At 35.0% G+C, this 17,097-nt stretch overlaps 1 protein-coding gene across 6 annotated transcripts in view; it reads left to right on the forward strand.

The window, feature by feature from the left end:
- tox (thymocyte selection-associated high mobility group box) overlaps nt 1-17,097 on the forward strand; it is a 115,768-nt gene that overhangs the window by 84,736 nt on the left and 13,935 nt on the right. For 3 of the 6 annotated variants that reach the window (XM_088918798.1, XM_088918794.1, XM_088918799.1), the window contains 3 exons: nt 10,392-10,652; nt 12,805-13,035; nt 16,378-16,458. In XM_088918798.1, the coding sequence (XP_088774924.1) occupies nt 10,392-10,652; nt 12,805-13,035; nt 16,378-16,458 (573 nt within the window). Of the gene's footprint in view, nt 1-10,391; nt 10,653-12,774; nt 13,036-16,377; nt 16,459-17,097 lie in introns of all 6 variants that reach the window. The other 3 variants (XM_088918793.1, XM_088918797.1, XM_088918795.1) reach the window with 1 other exon arrangement.

The following is a 17,097-nucleotide window of genomic DNA, read 5'->3' on the forward strand; positions in this document are numbered from 1 at the left end:
TCCTACTGCTTGTACTAGTGGCTACTATTTTTCAGGGCTATGGTACAAAGTACTTAAAATATTTAATTTTCTAAAACTCATAACAATAAAAAGAGTCTAGTGATATGGCTGTATATCACTTAGAGGCATGCTGCCTGACATGATAAATCATTTTATGGAAAGCACTGATTCATCACCGCTGTAATTAAGATCACCAACAGCAATAGATTAGCTTCCTCATTGAAAAAGCCTTGTCAAATCCCTAAGAGATCCCCATCAGTTTGACATTGTTACAAATGATCCTGATCCGTTCATTAGATTTTTATTAATTAATTACCTTTGGCAGACAGAAGGTCTTCATCAAGTTCAGACTGCTGAAGCAGGTCATTTTTTTGGTGTAGCGCTATATGACAATAGCATTAAGTAACCTTTAGTTTTGTTTCTGCACCGTATATCTACTGCAGTTGTGGTGTGCAAAGGCATTGTTTTTTGGGTATCACCTTACCATACTCAATTAGCATCACGCAAAGCAGTAGATGCATTTCTTTAATTAGGGAAAATAAATCCCAGTGGAGCCTGACCCTTATATTCGGGCTACCAATGTTACAACAGTAGCCTCTATTTGTTATTTAAAACCTAACAATACAGTACATTCAACTTGGGGCTTTTGTTATTGACTTTATATAATCTTTACGCTACAGCTCTTGTTCATATGGCTCAGAAGATTTATGATAGCCAAAGACAAATAGCAGAATCCACACTGCAAAATGAAGGACATTATTCTATATTATACAGCAAAAAATGTAGATCATCAACCATGAATGGCTTATATGCCTTTTCCACTTTAAGCAAGGCATTTACAAATGTTACAGATATACAGTAGTGTCTTTGCTCTTATCCTTGCAACCAAATTAACTTATTCCAAATTAACTCATTGCTATACCTGCTGAATTTCTATTTTTAGATTTCTCACTGTCCGCATTGGAGTAACATCCATAAATACCACTGAACATACTTTGTTACCTCTGTGATGTAAATGCAAATGTTACATGATTGTTTATTTTTATTAATATAATATTTCATGTTGAAGTGCCCAAGAGAGACAAGGCAATTGTTCCATGAATTGAACCTCTTGTTTCACAAAACACACAGCTCATAGTGAGTTTCCCAGTTACAATAATCAGGATTATTCCAACTCTGCTTTCAAAATAAAATATTGTTTTTGTTAATAATAGTGGTGATAGACTTGGAAGTAAATTTTAAAAAATTGCTTCTGGGGTCAGTGCATACATCTGAGAAGCAAAACTAATACTTAATACTAATACTAAATAATAATTAAGGTTGAGGATGCCTTTGTCTATTAAAGTATTGCAAAATTGATGATTGAGATTGTGATTGAGATACACATGGGTCATTATAGTGTGTTTTATATTGTGTCTGATGATACATTTATGGAAAAAGAAATTGGGTTTTCCATTGTGATGTAGAATTTTATACATGAAACCATACACCATTTAGATTGGCGAGGTTTTTTGTTCATCTAAAGAATGGATTTATTAGTCATTTATAATGCTCATCAAAGTTTCATATTTTTCTTGTTAACCAAGTGGGGTTAAGCTTGTGACAAGCACTGCTGTGTTACTCTGGAAATGTGTATTTTCATGATTGGTGGCTAACAGTTAAATAAGGGTCTTCAGGGTGAGAAAAATATATTTGATAATGCGATAAGACTTTTGATGACACAATGCAATAAGCCTTTACTATCTAATCTCTCAGAAGTTTGTTTGCATCGAAATAGCTCTGTTTTGCACACGCAGAGAGACTTAAAATCTTATAAACAGTACAAATTAACATTACCTTAAAAATAAATTGAAATTACAAAAAAGACATTATATACCACTCCTACTAAACTGACACGTTCCGTGCTTTTTTATAGTTTACTATTCTGATAATAATTTTTTTTTTTGGTTTGATTAGTACAAATTAGATAGAAATGCATCAAAGGCAGATTTAATTAAATTCATGACCAGCCTTGAGAAGACAGACCCTAATACCTGCCAATCATCAACTTCAGGGTATAAATTCCAATCTGCAGCCCACTATCTGTCAGTGTTCATCATGTTAAGACCCCTCCTATGCCATCAATGCAGTAACCTCCTGGTGTAATGGGAGGTATTCCAACTTACCTGTCCTATGGCCAGCCTGACATTTCTCAAACCAAATGAGTTAAAGCCAAACGTATCTTTTCCCAGTCACGTGTTATTGTCTGACTTTGTCTATATTGTGCCATTGTAACTGTTAACAAATTAAATGAGGTTTCACATTGAAAAGTCACTACTTTCAACTTCACATACTTTAAAAAAAAGATTATTTTATTGTTTTTCAAAGTCAGTTCCTCTTTCCTCCAGAGCCAAGGCTGCAAGTATCTCCAAAATGCATCTATTTGTAGTTAACAAAATGGAAGGATTTTACACAGAGGAATTGGGTTTTTTTTTGCATCAGCAAATACTTTAGTCATAATTAAGGCACTTTATTTCTTAGAATAATGTTCAGTTTTCTTTAAGGTACGTGTAACTTTCACCGTTGAGGAAAAAAAGGTCTTCATAGAAGCCCACAACATTGTTCTTCAGCAACCCACAATATTTAAATAAGTTTTGGTTTTATAATAATTACATTATGTTACTGGAAATATGTGCACATATATATTAATTTACATGCCCACGCTTATCAGCCAGAATGCTGTGCTGGCATTTAAGACACCTCCAGGACTATTTTATTAGAAAACATACAAAAGCACACCTTTGTGGGGAAGGAGATTGGAACATTACATCCTGTAAACATTCTAACTTCTTTTTATGCATCTCTTCATGAATTATTCATGATGTTTTCAGTGGATTTTTCTATTTTCTGTACATTTATTACACTGTTGTTTTAAAATTATTAACTGATAGTATCACGGTAGTAAAATGGTATAAACAGTGTCAATACAAATGTTAATGAAACATTGCATGTTTTTATTCCTTTTATACAATTTTCCACGTAAAAAGACATAAAGTGCAGAATATTTACCAAGCCCTGCTCATAATGTTTTCTTAATCTTTAAAAGCCAAGACAAGTCTTTTTTTTATCAAATGCTTTATTATCACTGAAAACACATAGTTTTAGGATTAAAAACCTATTACTTTTGCTCAAACCCAAAAGACGTATTACATTTTGCACTTACTGCAGAACTTAATAACAGCCACTTTTCTGATTTCATGGCTGAAAGCACACCCCATAAAGATTTAAATAATTCAGAAGACCCAATGTAGAGACTGTATTAGATGCTAAGTGAATTTTTTAGCTACTGGAGATGGTTGACCCTTCACGTCTGAACTCAGCAGATCTCTGTTTACAATGCATTTGGTTAAGAGAAGGTTATTTACTCTCAAGTACCAGTGACAAAGATTAACAACATTAAGAAAACATATACTTGCATACTGATTTATTCAGCAACCTTACAGTAAAATTTAGAACTTTAAATGTTATGTAAACCTCCTCCTATTATGTGTTGTAAATCAGATTACAAAACGTAAATCTTAAAAATAAGTAACATTGATCTTAACAATAATGTATTATTACTATATATTTCTTTTGGGGGTTATTTCAGCTTTTACAAATGGAAGAGAGAAAAAGATCTGGAAAGTGTAAAAACTGCTAGGCTAAATTTATTTTAATTAAAGTAGCTTAATCCTTTTCAGATCTAATTTATAAACATAATGGTTATAAAGTAGCATTTAGTGACCCAAAGCTTGGGTCTTTAAAGCAAAGTTGAGTGTTAAGCTTTGTATGTAAAAAAATACAGGACCTAAATTAAAGAGCTTATTATTTTGTGTTATCCCTTAAACATTTTGAGCATCACAATTACATTTTCACAGCATGTATTCATTTTTAACTAGACACACTGTATTGGTCTTCTATATTATTCAGAGGTAATCAATATAAAACATTTGATTTGCGGTCCTTCTAAAACCACAGACAAAAAAAAAATAATTAAAGCAATTCAGGATGCATCTGGAAAACACATTTAAAATTGATTTATTTCATACTGATAACTAAAGAACAGGATTTCAAGTGCAATTTGTTATTATAAGATAAATATCAGGAATGCTCCATTAAAATGTTGGCACATTAATTTTATTGAAGAGTACTGATGCAAACTAATGGCCTTTATAAGTGTCATGAAAGTGTGAGAGTCTTTCTTTCCTCTGTTTTTATACATAGTACAGACATAATTTTAGTATTTTGTTTTGTCAATAGCGTGGAATTATCATTTTATTCCATTTAAATCTTAATAATCTTATTTCACTGAAGCAGCCAGGTAAAATCACTGAAATGGTCCAATTTAATAATGAAAATTCCAAACAGTATTGATTCTCAGCCATTTTCTATCTGCAATGATTGATTCAGCATTCCTCCCTGGGTTCCTTCACATTGAGCACTCTATGTTTCAAGAAATGAGTTCGGTAATGTTAATGCTGTATCAGGCAATTGTCCTTGCTAAAAACATTGGCCTTCATGGCAGAAAGAAGATGGTGATTGTTGGTTGAATTGTCTGACTTCTTTAACCACAGCACACAGATGATCAATTGTAGCACAGTTTTCAGGGCTGCACCTGTCATTTATTATGTAGAGTACAATAAAAGGTATGGGGTATATTTCACATAATTCATCCAGTTGAAGGGTTTCAGGTGATGTGACATCTTTGATTGCTTTCTCAGCTGAACTTCCTGCATTGTGTTACTGTAATGCAATTCACTTTGAAAGAGAGCCATTAAACTTGACAATTAACTGACACTGCAGCTTACATTGTGTTAAAGGGCCCAGAATTTAAAATTTGGTTTAAAGACGTGTCTGCATGCAAGAAGCCCACCTTTACCACTTCTGAGTAGGAATATTCCATTTGAAAACTGAAGGTTGAAAGGGGGGATCCCTTTTTCTTCTGAGAAGTGAGCGTGGGTTACCCAATGTACTGGGAAACCATAACCACTGCAGCCCTTGGTCTGCATATGAAATGTCAATTATTTGCAATGCACTACTGTGTTAGTATTTTTTCCTGGAGCTTACTTAAAAGTTATGTATCTGCCATAGAGGTATAATGTGTATTATGTCATACTTATGTTCACTGTTCTGATCTTTGATCTGTGGTCACATTCACACATGGGACCTACTAAGCAAATATTAAACGTCATGAACCTCATATCACCATAATTGTGATGACCTTTAGTAAGTCCAGGATATAAGAAAATCACATGAGGGGAATGGGAGTTCTCAGAGCTTGCACATCAGCTCAGAAACCCTCACAAAATTTGATATAGTTCTGTAGAAAACAATATTTATCTTGTGAGGGTTACTAAAATATAATTATGTAGTTATCAGTAATGTATTTTCCTAAATCTTTTATGATCCTTTTGGTTTTTACTCCTATTGAGGCAACATCAAATACAAGTCTTTTCAAAGTTTTGTTTTGGAAGCAGCGAATGTTGTATTCCTTTGTCCATGTCAGAGGGTACCCGACAAGGGGTTTGTAAGTGAAGGGCCAGGGAGCCACGGTCACAGAGAAGCTGCAGCAGGCTCTCTCTTCCAGAAGCCCTGGGGATAACACACTCAGCAATGTTCAGTGTCAAGTGATGACAGGCCGGGGTAAATGGAAGGGCTTCAGAGATGCCTCGCTCTCTTGTTCCTGAGGAATACTGGCACACTTCCAGCTCTGGCTGCTAACACCCCATAAGCAGCAGCTGGTAAGTAACATTAACAAACAGAGCCTGGAGGCTGCCGGCGTTCCCGTTCCCCGTTTACCAACTGCTGTGTGGTGAAACAGCTGGATCAGAGGAGACAAGGCCCAGGAGCACTGACAACAGCCTGCTGTACAAGTGGTTCGACTACAGATTTCTGCTAGCAATCTCTTTGATAATGATAGGCTTGGGTGCTGATATCTCTGTCATTTTTAATAATGCAGGGAAAGGAGAGAGGATGCTTAAAAGTTTGGAAATCCTACATCTGTTGGATGAGATATATATCTTGTAATTGGCATCTTTCATCAGAACACAAACTATGGGGGGGGGTAAGGTATCTCCTTTCAAGTTGTAATCTGTCTGCTCGTTGGTTGATGTTGTTTGCGAATAAAGACTTCAAGATAACTTCATAAAGAAGCAGTTGACAATTACCTTTTGTACAGTATGATTTCCTTTTTGGGGGCAACTAACCTGTGAAGTGTTTTCACAGTTTTTGGGAGTAAATTGCCAAAGGGCTTGGGAGTTTGTTTACATTTCATTTTCAGATAGCTTTTTACGAATTTGAACGTCTTTTCAATACTAGATGTGATTTTAATCTGGTGCAATGTATCTCATTTTGTCATAACCTGTGGTTAGAAGTGTTATGCTTTCATCAGTCACCTCTTTGTTATCATGGTTTCTGTTAAACTGAATTAAATGTAGAAGTAGAGTTATTTAATGTTTTATAACTTAGCATCCAAGTAGATATGATTAATGTGCAGTAGGCAAAAAAGTTTTCATTATTATAGAGCTGAATTCAAACTCTCTACCTGAAGATACTGAAACAAAAAATGTTCAAAATGGCAAGTTATTATTAGGTAATTTTGCAGAAGAAATTAATATGTTGCACAGGAAATTACCTTGAAATAGGAACTGAGAACACACACATTGCATATACTTGCAAATGTTGTAGAACAGCTACAGTAATTAAAAAGTAGATATTAATTCCTTGATATATTTTTTGAATTTTGTTTCACGTGAGATGAGTTAGTAAACATGAATAATTAACAAATATTTTCAGTGACACTATTTTATAAAGTGCAGAATTTGCTTTATAAGTTTATACTAAATACAGTTGTTAACACTGAAGTACAGTAACTATCATTAAAGTATTCATAAACAACATATGTGACTTCAGTTAATACCCAGGCAGTTAGTCACTAGTACGATTCACTTACTAGCAGATCATTCTGTTAATATTGTCTTCATATATTACTGGTCAGAAGAGGTCACGATATGAGTTTGTGTCACGTTAATATTTCAGTATGATAATGAAAGTTCTGATAATGTGCACCATATGATTTTAAATTATTAATCAATATCTTCAATTTACTAAATGTGCTTTAATTTACTGTCTTCACAAAATGACAGTAGTGGAGAAAAGTATAAATGATGTGATAAATTATAAATGTGTGATCGTGCCTTAAATGTTATATAATTATTCTATTAAAATATTAAATTTCACTTAAATGTTATATGATTATTGTGTTACATATTTATATTATATGTTTGTATAAGAGTAAAAGGCAGTATTTAACCCTAGTATAATCAAGCTATTGACCTCAATTAAAAGCACATAGAGGACACAGGGATGTATGATAAAGGTGCAAGCATACATTTTGTTTAAATTCATAAATCCCTCTATTGTCACAGCTATAGAACATGATTAATTTGGGTTGCACTCTAATAAACCAAATTGACGATCACAAAGTCAAAGAAATTCTATCAGCATGTTAGCATGGGATAACTAGAAAAACTATCATGCAGCTTCCACAGACCAGACATTAATCTCTCCCTTTCATTTGCATGTACCTACTATATCTTCTTTTTTTCTGGAAACCAGAAGGCTTAGGCATTCCGAATATACAACACTGGAAATATTTACAGAAACAAAGAAAAAGAAGAGATTTATAATGCAAATTATTTTAAAAAGAAAATCTTATTAAATGCATGTGTAATTCACACAGAATATACTTTATACCGCACACATTTCGGTTATGGGCTGTAAAATGGTGATCCACATACAGTAATGTGTTAATTGCTTGGTTGCTATTTACAGCATCATGGTAGCCCTTAATGCCACAGAGGTTCCTTAAATGACGAAGGCCAGGCCATCTTTCTTAGTTTTCCATTCGCCACTTTGCGTTCCAGATATTTTTCACCACATTTGCCGTACACATGGAGTCGTTGTTCTGTTGAAAAATAAACTTGCCCAATAAGATGCTTTACTGATAGAATGGCACGGCAGATCAAACTCTGCTTGTACCTGTCAGCAGAGAGGGTACCCTCATTTTTATGTAAATCGTTGGCAGCGCTGGCTGAGATGCAACCCCAGAACTGTATGGTGCCACCCCCATACTTCGCTGGCTTCACTTCACCGTGCACTGATTATTACACCCCTCTCCAGTCCGCCTTCGAAAAAACTGCCGTTGATTATTGCCAAAGCGCTCAAACTTGGACTCGTCTGCAAAGGCTATGTTTTTGCAAGCTGGATCTTCCCACTTCAGCTTTTCTCTTCTCTTGCCTCCCCTCAGTGATGGCTTCTGAGCAGCTACGTGCCCATAGAGACCGTTCTGCGCTAGTGTATCTCTTGCTGTTCTTGAAGTAACTTTATCTCCCAAACTTGTAGGAAGGTTATTCGTGTGCTCTGTACCGGAATATCACGTATCAGGTATAAAATTTACTCTGAAGAGCTTGAGAGAATTTAGATTTTCTGCCTTAGCCTCTTCATACTGTATTTCTAACTCTACAGTGGTATTATTGCCTGTATTTGTACTGTATATGCCATGAGTTGCTGTGACACTGTCTTATTTATTTCTTGACAAACAGTTGTATTTTATCATGTCTATATAATACTATATGAGGTAATATTTCATTTGACAAAAACTAAACTAATGTAATGTAAGTAATTACCTTTGTGTACACTCTTTTTGTTTCCATATGTATTTCTAGTACTGTATGTACTGTAGCACTTTACTCTTTAATATTAAACTAGTTATTGCCTGTACACTCAAAAGAAACATTTTTGTAAAACCAATAACATGTAATAAAGTGCTGGACTAAAGTGCTATTAGATAAAAATCAGAACCCAAGAGAAGACATTGAAAGGCATTAATTACATATTATAATTGGGGCTAGGAGTTTGCCTCAGAAAATGTGGGCCTAGATCACAGTCATGCTAGATTTACTGAAAACCACAAAAAACTGAAAGAGAATAAAGTCATGAGGAGAAACAGTTATCCACGATTTTTAATAACTCATATGGTGCCTAGTGTGCACATGTTGAGCAATTAAAGTAATCTGGAGGCTTTTTTTTTAATTTGCTCTGGGATTGCAACTTCTAACTCACACTTAGCCTCTAAACTAAGTGGAGAACACAGGCACATGTACATAGTTGATAATTTACAATTAGTATAAATGTAAATTAAAGGCAAACACATAACAACGAAACAATAGTAAGTTTAACTGATTAGAGTAAATTTCAGTCCCGGTCAATTGCTTCAAGATGGCTTCAGCAGCTGTTTCCCTAACCTTTTAAGACTGAAATCAAAAGTAAAATGTCTCTCTGCTCAGCTGTTTCTACTGTGATAGTCCAACACTTTATTTTTTTCCTCTTCAGAATTTATTCTGGTACAATATGTTGTACATAGAGAGATTAGCCAACTTTATAGAGCATCGTTTTTTGCTGAGAAGATTTTGACAAAGTGAGAATGGTCTTTCAAGCATCAACACTGTTTACTGCTGCTATTGAACACTATTAGCTACAGGCACAGCAGATACAGCAAGTGGTGGTAATAGTGAACACTGCTGATGTTCACAATTTAGAACATGTAAACATAAATTGTTACATTATATGTCAATTAAAATGTACAGTAAGGTATACAGTAATGGCATTTGTGATGTGCTGCAGTGTTATCTTCAAACAATGGGATGTCCTGAAACTTCTTTCTCATGCATATTTAAGCATTTAGCTTGATTTAGGTCAAAGACAGGCTTTGACAGCTGCTATTCTGGACAGCTTGGGCGTGCTCAAACCACATAGGCCTGTTTGCTGAATTAAAAGAAAATGCAGTTTTTGGGGTGTGGTGGCTCAGCATGGTGACACAGTGGTTAGGAGTGCAGCCTTGCAGCACTGGAGACCTGGGTTCAGTTTCAGATCTGGGCTGTTGTCTGCCTGAAGTTTTTATGTTCTCCCCATGTTCACATGGGTTTCCTCCAGGTGCTCCAGTTGTCTTCCATAGTCACGTACTTGTACTGTAGGTTAACTGGCTTCTGGGAAAATTAACCTAGTGTCTGCGATTTTGTGTGTGTGAAGGATTGGCATCCCATGCAGGGTGAACCGTGCTTTGCTCACATTGCTTACCAAGCTAGGCTCTGGCTCCTCCACTACCCTGAAGTTGATGAAGTGGTTAAAAATGGATGGCTGTTTTGTTGAAAGTTAAAGATGTATAACCAAAATTCATAGACATCAACAACAATCACTGTAACTGTGACACTAGTACAAATGTGCCCAGCTTAAGTACGATTCAGAGGTGATTTGTAGAAAGGAGGCTGTTATGGGATTTAATGATTAAAAGCCTGTGTCTTTATTCATTACAGATGCAGGACATGACAAACACAGAATCATCCCGATACAACACTCACCCACAAATGGAAGCTTTGAGACCCAGGGTCCAGTCTGTTATGCTGCAGCATGGTCAGCTCACCACTATCAACCAGTCACAGCTCAGTGCACAGCTGGGATTGAATATGGGTGGAAATAATGTTCCTCATAGTTCCCCATCACCTCCAGGAAGCAAATCTGCAACCCCGTCTCCTTCTAGCTCAGTCCATGAAGATGACGCTGATGAGACATCAAAGGTACATTAAATGTAAACTTTCAATTTTTACAGGCTTGCATAGTGTATTCATGAATGCTTTAAAAAAGGAAGAGCCACATCAAATACATTCAAGTGCATTGTGACAGTATGCAGTAGCATTATTCAAAGCCATGGTTTCCTTTGTCCATTCCTTGGTGAATTTCATTTTATTCATCTTGATTTACTTAAATTGGAAACTATAGCAGCCTGACACACACAGTTTATGGCAAAACTGCAGTGTTAGAATAATTGCAACTAACACACATAAATACATGTACTGTACAATGCACATACTCTTAACTTTAAAAGTGAAATATATTATGCACACCCTGAGTGCAGATTCAGGGCAGGTTGGAGACATGTAGCAGCCAGTTACTGCCCTGGTATGCTATGTGTGCCCTTTGGTGAGGGAGTTACAAGATTGTCTTTTGTGCTGAAAGTCTGGAGTTATATTAAAGAAGTGTGTGTCTCTGTGTGTTTTCAGTTGGTTAGTTGGTGCGTGGATTTGGCAAGTCCAGTTCAAGATCCTTTCATGCAATTATTTGTTTAAGTGTCAGTTAGGTATAATTTTAATTATTTTGGTGAAAGTGATAAAACAACTAATTTCAGCTGACATTTTTTTTTCCTTTGTGAAGGAATTAACAACACATTCAGTGAACACATTATGTCAAACAAGAAAGAATCTGTTCATGCTCCATGAAACCCATTTACAGACCTGAGTTGGAAGGGGCACAGAAAAATGTTAAGCAATATGTACTGCATGATTAAATTTGTATTAAAGAAAGATCTTTCTCATATTCAGCATTATCCAATGGCAAAATGTGTTGCATTGCTGTAGCAAGATAGAATCAAACTGTTGGCTTTTACTCCAACTTTATTTGCATACAACAAAATGCCAAATAAGTATTTGAATTCAACTGGAATTGTAAATTACAAAACTACTACACAAAACATTTTTATTTACAAAAATACTCTTGAGTTCAGTAGAGAGTCAGCATAAAGTGTGAAGTGTTCCAAGGAAGTCATCAGGGGAAATCCATTATTATCTCAGAGAAAACTAATTTATTGTAAAACAACACCATCTCAGGAAACTGTACAGCAATGGCATTAACATCTGCTGTTTACTCAGAAAAGTGTATTTCCTGCTATCTTTTTCATATGACCTTGCAAGAGAGGCAGGATGAGGCAAATGAAATTAAACATTAAAGGAATTTTTTCTTCATGTTATACAGTATTACATGATTTTCATCTGTTTAGAATTATAATTTAGTAATTAGAATCAGAACACATAGGACACTTCTTTAGAAAATAAACAAGATTAATGTCACTAATTTCTATGAGATCAGAAATAGTAACACAATATAAATACTTTGTTTATGTTTTTTGACTTGTCTTTCATCCCAGTTATTTATTTATTCTGCCACTACCAAACTCTGGGAAGCAAAGATCATAAAAACCATACTGTGTATGACAGAAGATTTATTTCACCACAGGCATCATGTGACATTAATCTCTCTCTGCATCTAAAAATGTGCATAAAACATAATCTATCAAACAATGGCTCTGTGTATAACACAGGTTCAGATTATTCATATTCAATACAGAAACAGATTGATTTAATTTATGAACCGATACTCGCTGACATCCAGATTAAAGCGCAAAACTTTTTCTCTCACCTATGCATTTCCAGGGGAGGAATATTCTGTATTATGATATTCCTAAACAATATGATTTATGATTTAAACTAATTAATCCTGTAGTCTGGTGGTTGGCTAAACTGGCGTGATAGACAGGGGTCAGTAGGGCTGGCTTGGGTGGAGTGAACTAGATGCGGTTTATCTCTCTGCTTCCCAGCAAAGCCTGTTTTCTGCAAGTACATATATATTGTTGTTGATCTGTCCTTCCTCCTCCTGGCCTGAAGTAGCCATTCTAGCTGCTAGTTGAACGGAACCAGCTTTTCAAAATGGGTGGGTCCGTTCATAAAAACACCAAAATCACTGTTTTTCCCCTTTATCTTTCTCATCTTAATTGGGTGGCTGATGTTTTCCTTGTGAAATAAAAATTTGGAAATGTTCTTTTCCGCTTGCTGTATTTTATTGTCTTTGCTTTTTTTTATGTCGCAGTTTACTGAAAACAGATATCATGCCTTGCAGATGAATGGGGCAGAAAAACGACCAGCTACTGACATAGGAAAGAAGCCAAAAACTCCAAAGAAAAAGAAGAAGAAAGACCCCAATGAGCCACAGAAACCGGTGTCTGCCTACGCACTCTTCTTTCGTGACACTCAGGCAGCCATCAAGGGACAAAACCCAAATGCCACATTTGGTGAAGTTTCCAAAATCGTCGCTTCTATGTGGGATGGCTTGGGCGAGGAACAGAAACAGGTGAAATTCAATGTTTTTAATAAAAACTCCAGTATCCGTTTGTCTATATGTACATATGACATCAACCATGTTTTATGGGTACTGCCTGACAAATACATGTCAAACAAAATAACTGCTTAGCAGTGATTTGTGACTCCTTAGAGTGGTTTTAACTCCTAAACTGTCAATATTTCATAGAGAAGTGTGTTATTTCTATAATGTTAGATTAAAAATAGAGAAAAACAACATTGCCTTTGAAAGGAGTTTACTTATACCAGAATTATGAGCGATCTTTTCCATGACCCATTTTTTTTACTCTCAGGACACATTTCTGAGAAATATAAAACCCACAGTGGACTTGGGTAGAAATTCTTTTCCAGGATTCTTTAAGCTTGATCCTAACCTTATCTCAAACACCAAACCCATTACACATTCTTTATTTCACATGAAGCACCTCATCTCATGTCCTGTGTCCGAACCTCAACTGTGGCAGAAGTGAATTTTCATGCAAACATGTTTTTATATTCCACTGAGATCCATAAAGTAAACAGTACTGTATGTTAACCCAACAGGTGTCAGTCAACATTAATGTTAAGTATTAAAATTGTGCTGTAAAATTGGGCTCTTTATGTGATTCCACCTTCTATGACATTGTTAAAAAACAAAGGCGTTGACGGTATTAGAGAAGGAATACATATTGTGGTTTTCTATCAGCTCTACGTTTATTTTTTAATTCCACACGTCCTGTCCCATGCCTTATGCAACAGTTTTGTAAAGATGCACACACCGTTTGCAAATAAGGAATATTAGAAATGTGTCAAATGACATATCACTCATCCCTATTATTTTTACAATGAGCAGTAAATGATTACAATAAAAAATTGTATTTGGTTTATTTTGGTTTCATTAATACAATATGTAGTTGATGTTTATGAAAGTGAAATTAAAAATAAAAGTTAAACAAAAGCACATATCCATATTTTGTGGATAATCTTTTCATAAAATATATTTTTTTAATTAAACATATCTATTTTTTCATGTGTACCAACAGCATTCTGTCACAATTGCATTACTTCACTATAATATATATATAATCCATCAGGTGCATGTGAATGCCTGGTGTGGACAATCTTAATGTGTTCATATTTCTTATTCATTTACGTACACTTTCCAAATCAACATATTTTAGAGTCTGGGATGGATCTCTTTCTTTATCTTTGAAACATTCAAATTAAGCCATTATCTTTCAATATCTTGGTGTGTTGTAACCCTTGAATGCATTGCAGTACCAGCAAAGCCAAGCAGAAAACATCGCTGAAGGCTGAAATAAAATGTTTTTCACAAGAAATGTGAAATACAGCTTTGATCTTCTTTTCAGAGGAAACTGACAGCTGTTATCAACTCATCTGAGTGATTCTTTGTGCTGTATGTCAGTTAATTTTGCTTGAAAAGGGAAAAGGACTTTTAAGAGCAAACATTTCTGGAAGCACTAAAATATGTGAAGAGAACTAATTAACATTATTTTTCCCATTCATCCAAATGTACTTGTTGTCAACAGTTGCTTTAACATTATAGATCCACATAGCCCTATAGCATGTCTTCAAGCTATCACAGAGACAGCAAACAGGTGATATTAAAAACCCTTAGCATATGTTTGCTTTAGGGCTGCATAGTTCACATGTTGCTCAGCAAGCAACAGCTCTCTATGATTTAATTCGCTCAATTCCTGTGTTTGATGCCTCACGAAATTACTGTTAATTTGTTAGAGAGGGGCAGCCTGGACACAAGTGCGAAGAATTTAATTTTCTATCCTTCTTTCCTGCTGATACGTTTTCTTTCCCCTGGTAGAAGTGGCAAATGTAAACAGTTAATTTGCTTCAATTATGAGCCTGCCCTCCTGAATTAGAAGCAGCAGGGAAATGATGAGACAGAAATGCACTTGTGAAGCAGCCAACAAATCCTCAGAGCCCACAAACCACTGTCTTCTCTGAATCGTCAGTAATTCCATTAATTATATGTCCAGTCAAGTCAATCAAATCAGTAACTCCTCTGCAGTATTACTCTGATAGCACAGCTCACATCATGGCTAAGTCTTTCTTCTACTCCTTGGTATAAATTGTGAAAGAAATACAGTTTTTATGGGATTTATTTTAGAATTGATTGGGGTTTCTGCAGACTTGTGCAGTCTTACTCTTTTTTTTTAAGGTAACACTTGCTTATTACTTTTTTAAATATAAATTGAGATAAAAGTGGTTTTAAAATTTAAATGACTTTTGTGCAGTTTATTCAGTGTGTTGTAAATTAAGACAGACATACCATAGGCTTAATACTTAATTAGTACTTAATAATTAGATCTGTCATCAGTGCAAAATATCCCACTAATTGATTATTGACATTTGATTTGACAACCAAATCAAACCTGGGATTTGAACCCACAACTTCCCTGTTCCTTCACTGTTTCACACTGCTGCTCATGTTACAATGGTTCATAACCATAGGAAATGAGAAAGGGGCACGTTTGACTAACCAGTTGTGAAAAAACGGGTCTGTTGAATAACTACAAACATTAACAAGTCAAAAACATGTAAAGGCACTTTGAAAGAATACAAATAAAGCTTCTATAACCCCCCTGAGGTCTTAATTTATAAAATACCACCGTATTATTGATATGCCTTAAATGACTTAATGTGTTCTATGAAGAACCCATGATTTCATCATAAAAAGGCATTATTTCAATATAATTGCAAAACAGTCAAATGCATATTTAGCCATCTCACTGATAGTTCGAATCTGACAGCCCTACAGGACAATCCTGCATATTTTACACAAATATTAAAATGTTAATACAGAAAGATAAAGTGCAATAAAGCTAATATTTATAGTATTATATATATATATTATATAATAGTAAAAATAAAACTTTAATTAAAGTTTAGAAAGTGAACAGGCAATCTATGTACATTGGGAAAGACCTCAATGTTTAAGTAAGACCTAAATTATGTTAGTTAAATTGTATGTGTCTGTTTGAAAGAATAATCAGCTGTCTTTCTTAATTGTACTTGACATATAAAGTCTGTGTAATAGAGGGTTGCTGTGCGGGTCTAGCTGAAATGTCATGAGGGCAGCTGCACTAAAGAACTGAAAGAAGTAGTCACAGCTGCTAGAGATAAAGAGGAGAAAGGAATGGATAATAAACAGCCCAAAATAAATAATATAGGGAGCATTCGTAAGTAATGACTTATTGTACTATTCTGCCAGCAGCAATAAAAAGATTACAGATCATAAGGGTACTGTAGCTAACTGAATTAGTAGGAACGATTGTTTATGGGTGCTGAGAACTTTTTTTCAATTATTATTTTGCAGTTATACAAAAAGAAAACAGAAGCTGCCAAAAAGGAATACCTCAAGCAGTTGGCAGCTTATAGGGCTAGCCTGGTTTCTAAGGTAAGTGTGCAATGTGTATATTTAATTTATATGATCAAAGTTGAGACTATTTCAAGGAGCTAAGGTAACTCCCTAATGCAAATCCTATGAAATATTCCTTTCAATTGGTGCATTGTAATGACCTAAATAATATAAATTATTAACTTCACAATTGAACCTACAAGTAACATAGCCCCAGCTGGGGCCTTTGATAAGTAAAGACATGCACTACTTGTAAAGCATACAAGTGGGAAACTCGCAGAAGCTGTGAATAACTAATATTCAAACGAAGGGCCCAAATCAATTAATTATACGCCTGTAGGGAAATACCATTCTAGAAAGGAAAGCAAACACTCTCCAGCTCCCTTTCCAGTAAAAACACTCTTCCTTCCAAGGATAGAAGCATTCTGCAGATCAATCCTAAATGAGAAGACTTTTCACCCTTGCCTCAGTTATTTCTGCTTCTGAATAAATTACATTTTTGCTAAATAAAATTGGCTTTAGACAAAGGAGCTTCTTATTTTTGTGCCGAGAAACAAGGTTTTAAGCGATAAAGCTATAGTGTTTTTTGCTGTTCATTACTGCATGACTTTTTAATGTTTAAAAATCAGTACAAAAGTTTATCACTGTTTATGTTACTGTTAAAACCTCAAATGTATA

Source organism: Atractosteus spatula, chromosome 6 (genome assembly GCF_055471065.1).
Source record: "Atractosteus spatula isolate fAtrSpa1 chromosome 6, fAtrSpa1.hap1, whole genome shotgun sequence".
Taxonomy (NCBI): domain Eukaryota; kingdom Metazoa; phylum Chordata; class Actinopteri; order Semionotiformes; family Lepisosteidae; genus Atractosteus; species Atractosteus spatula.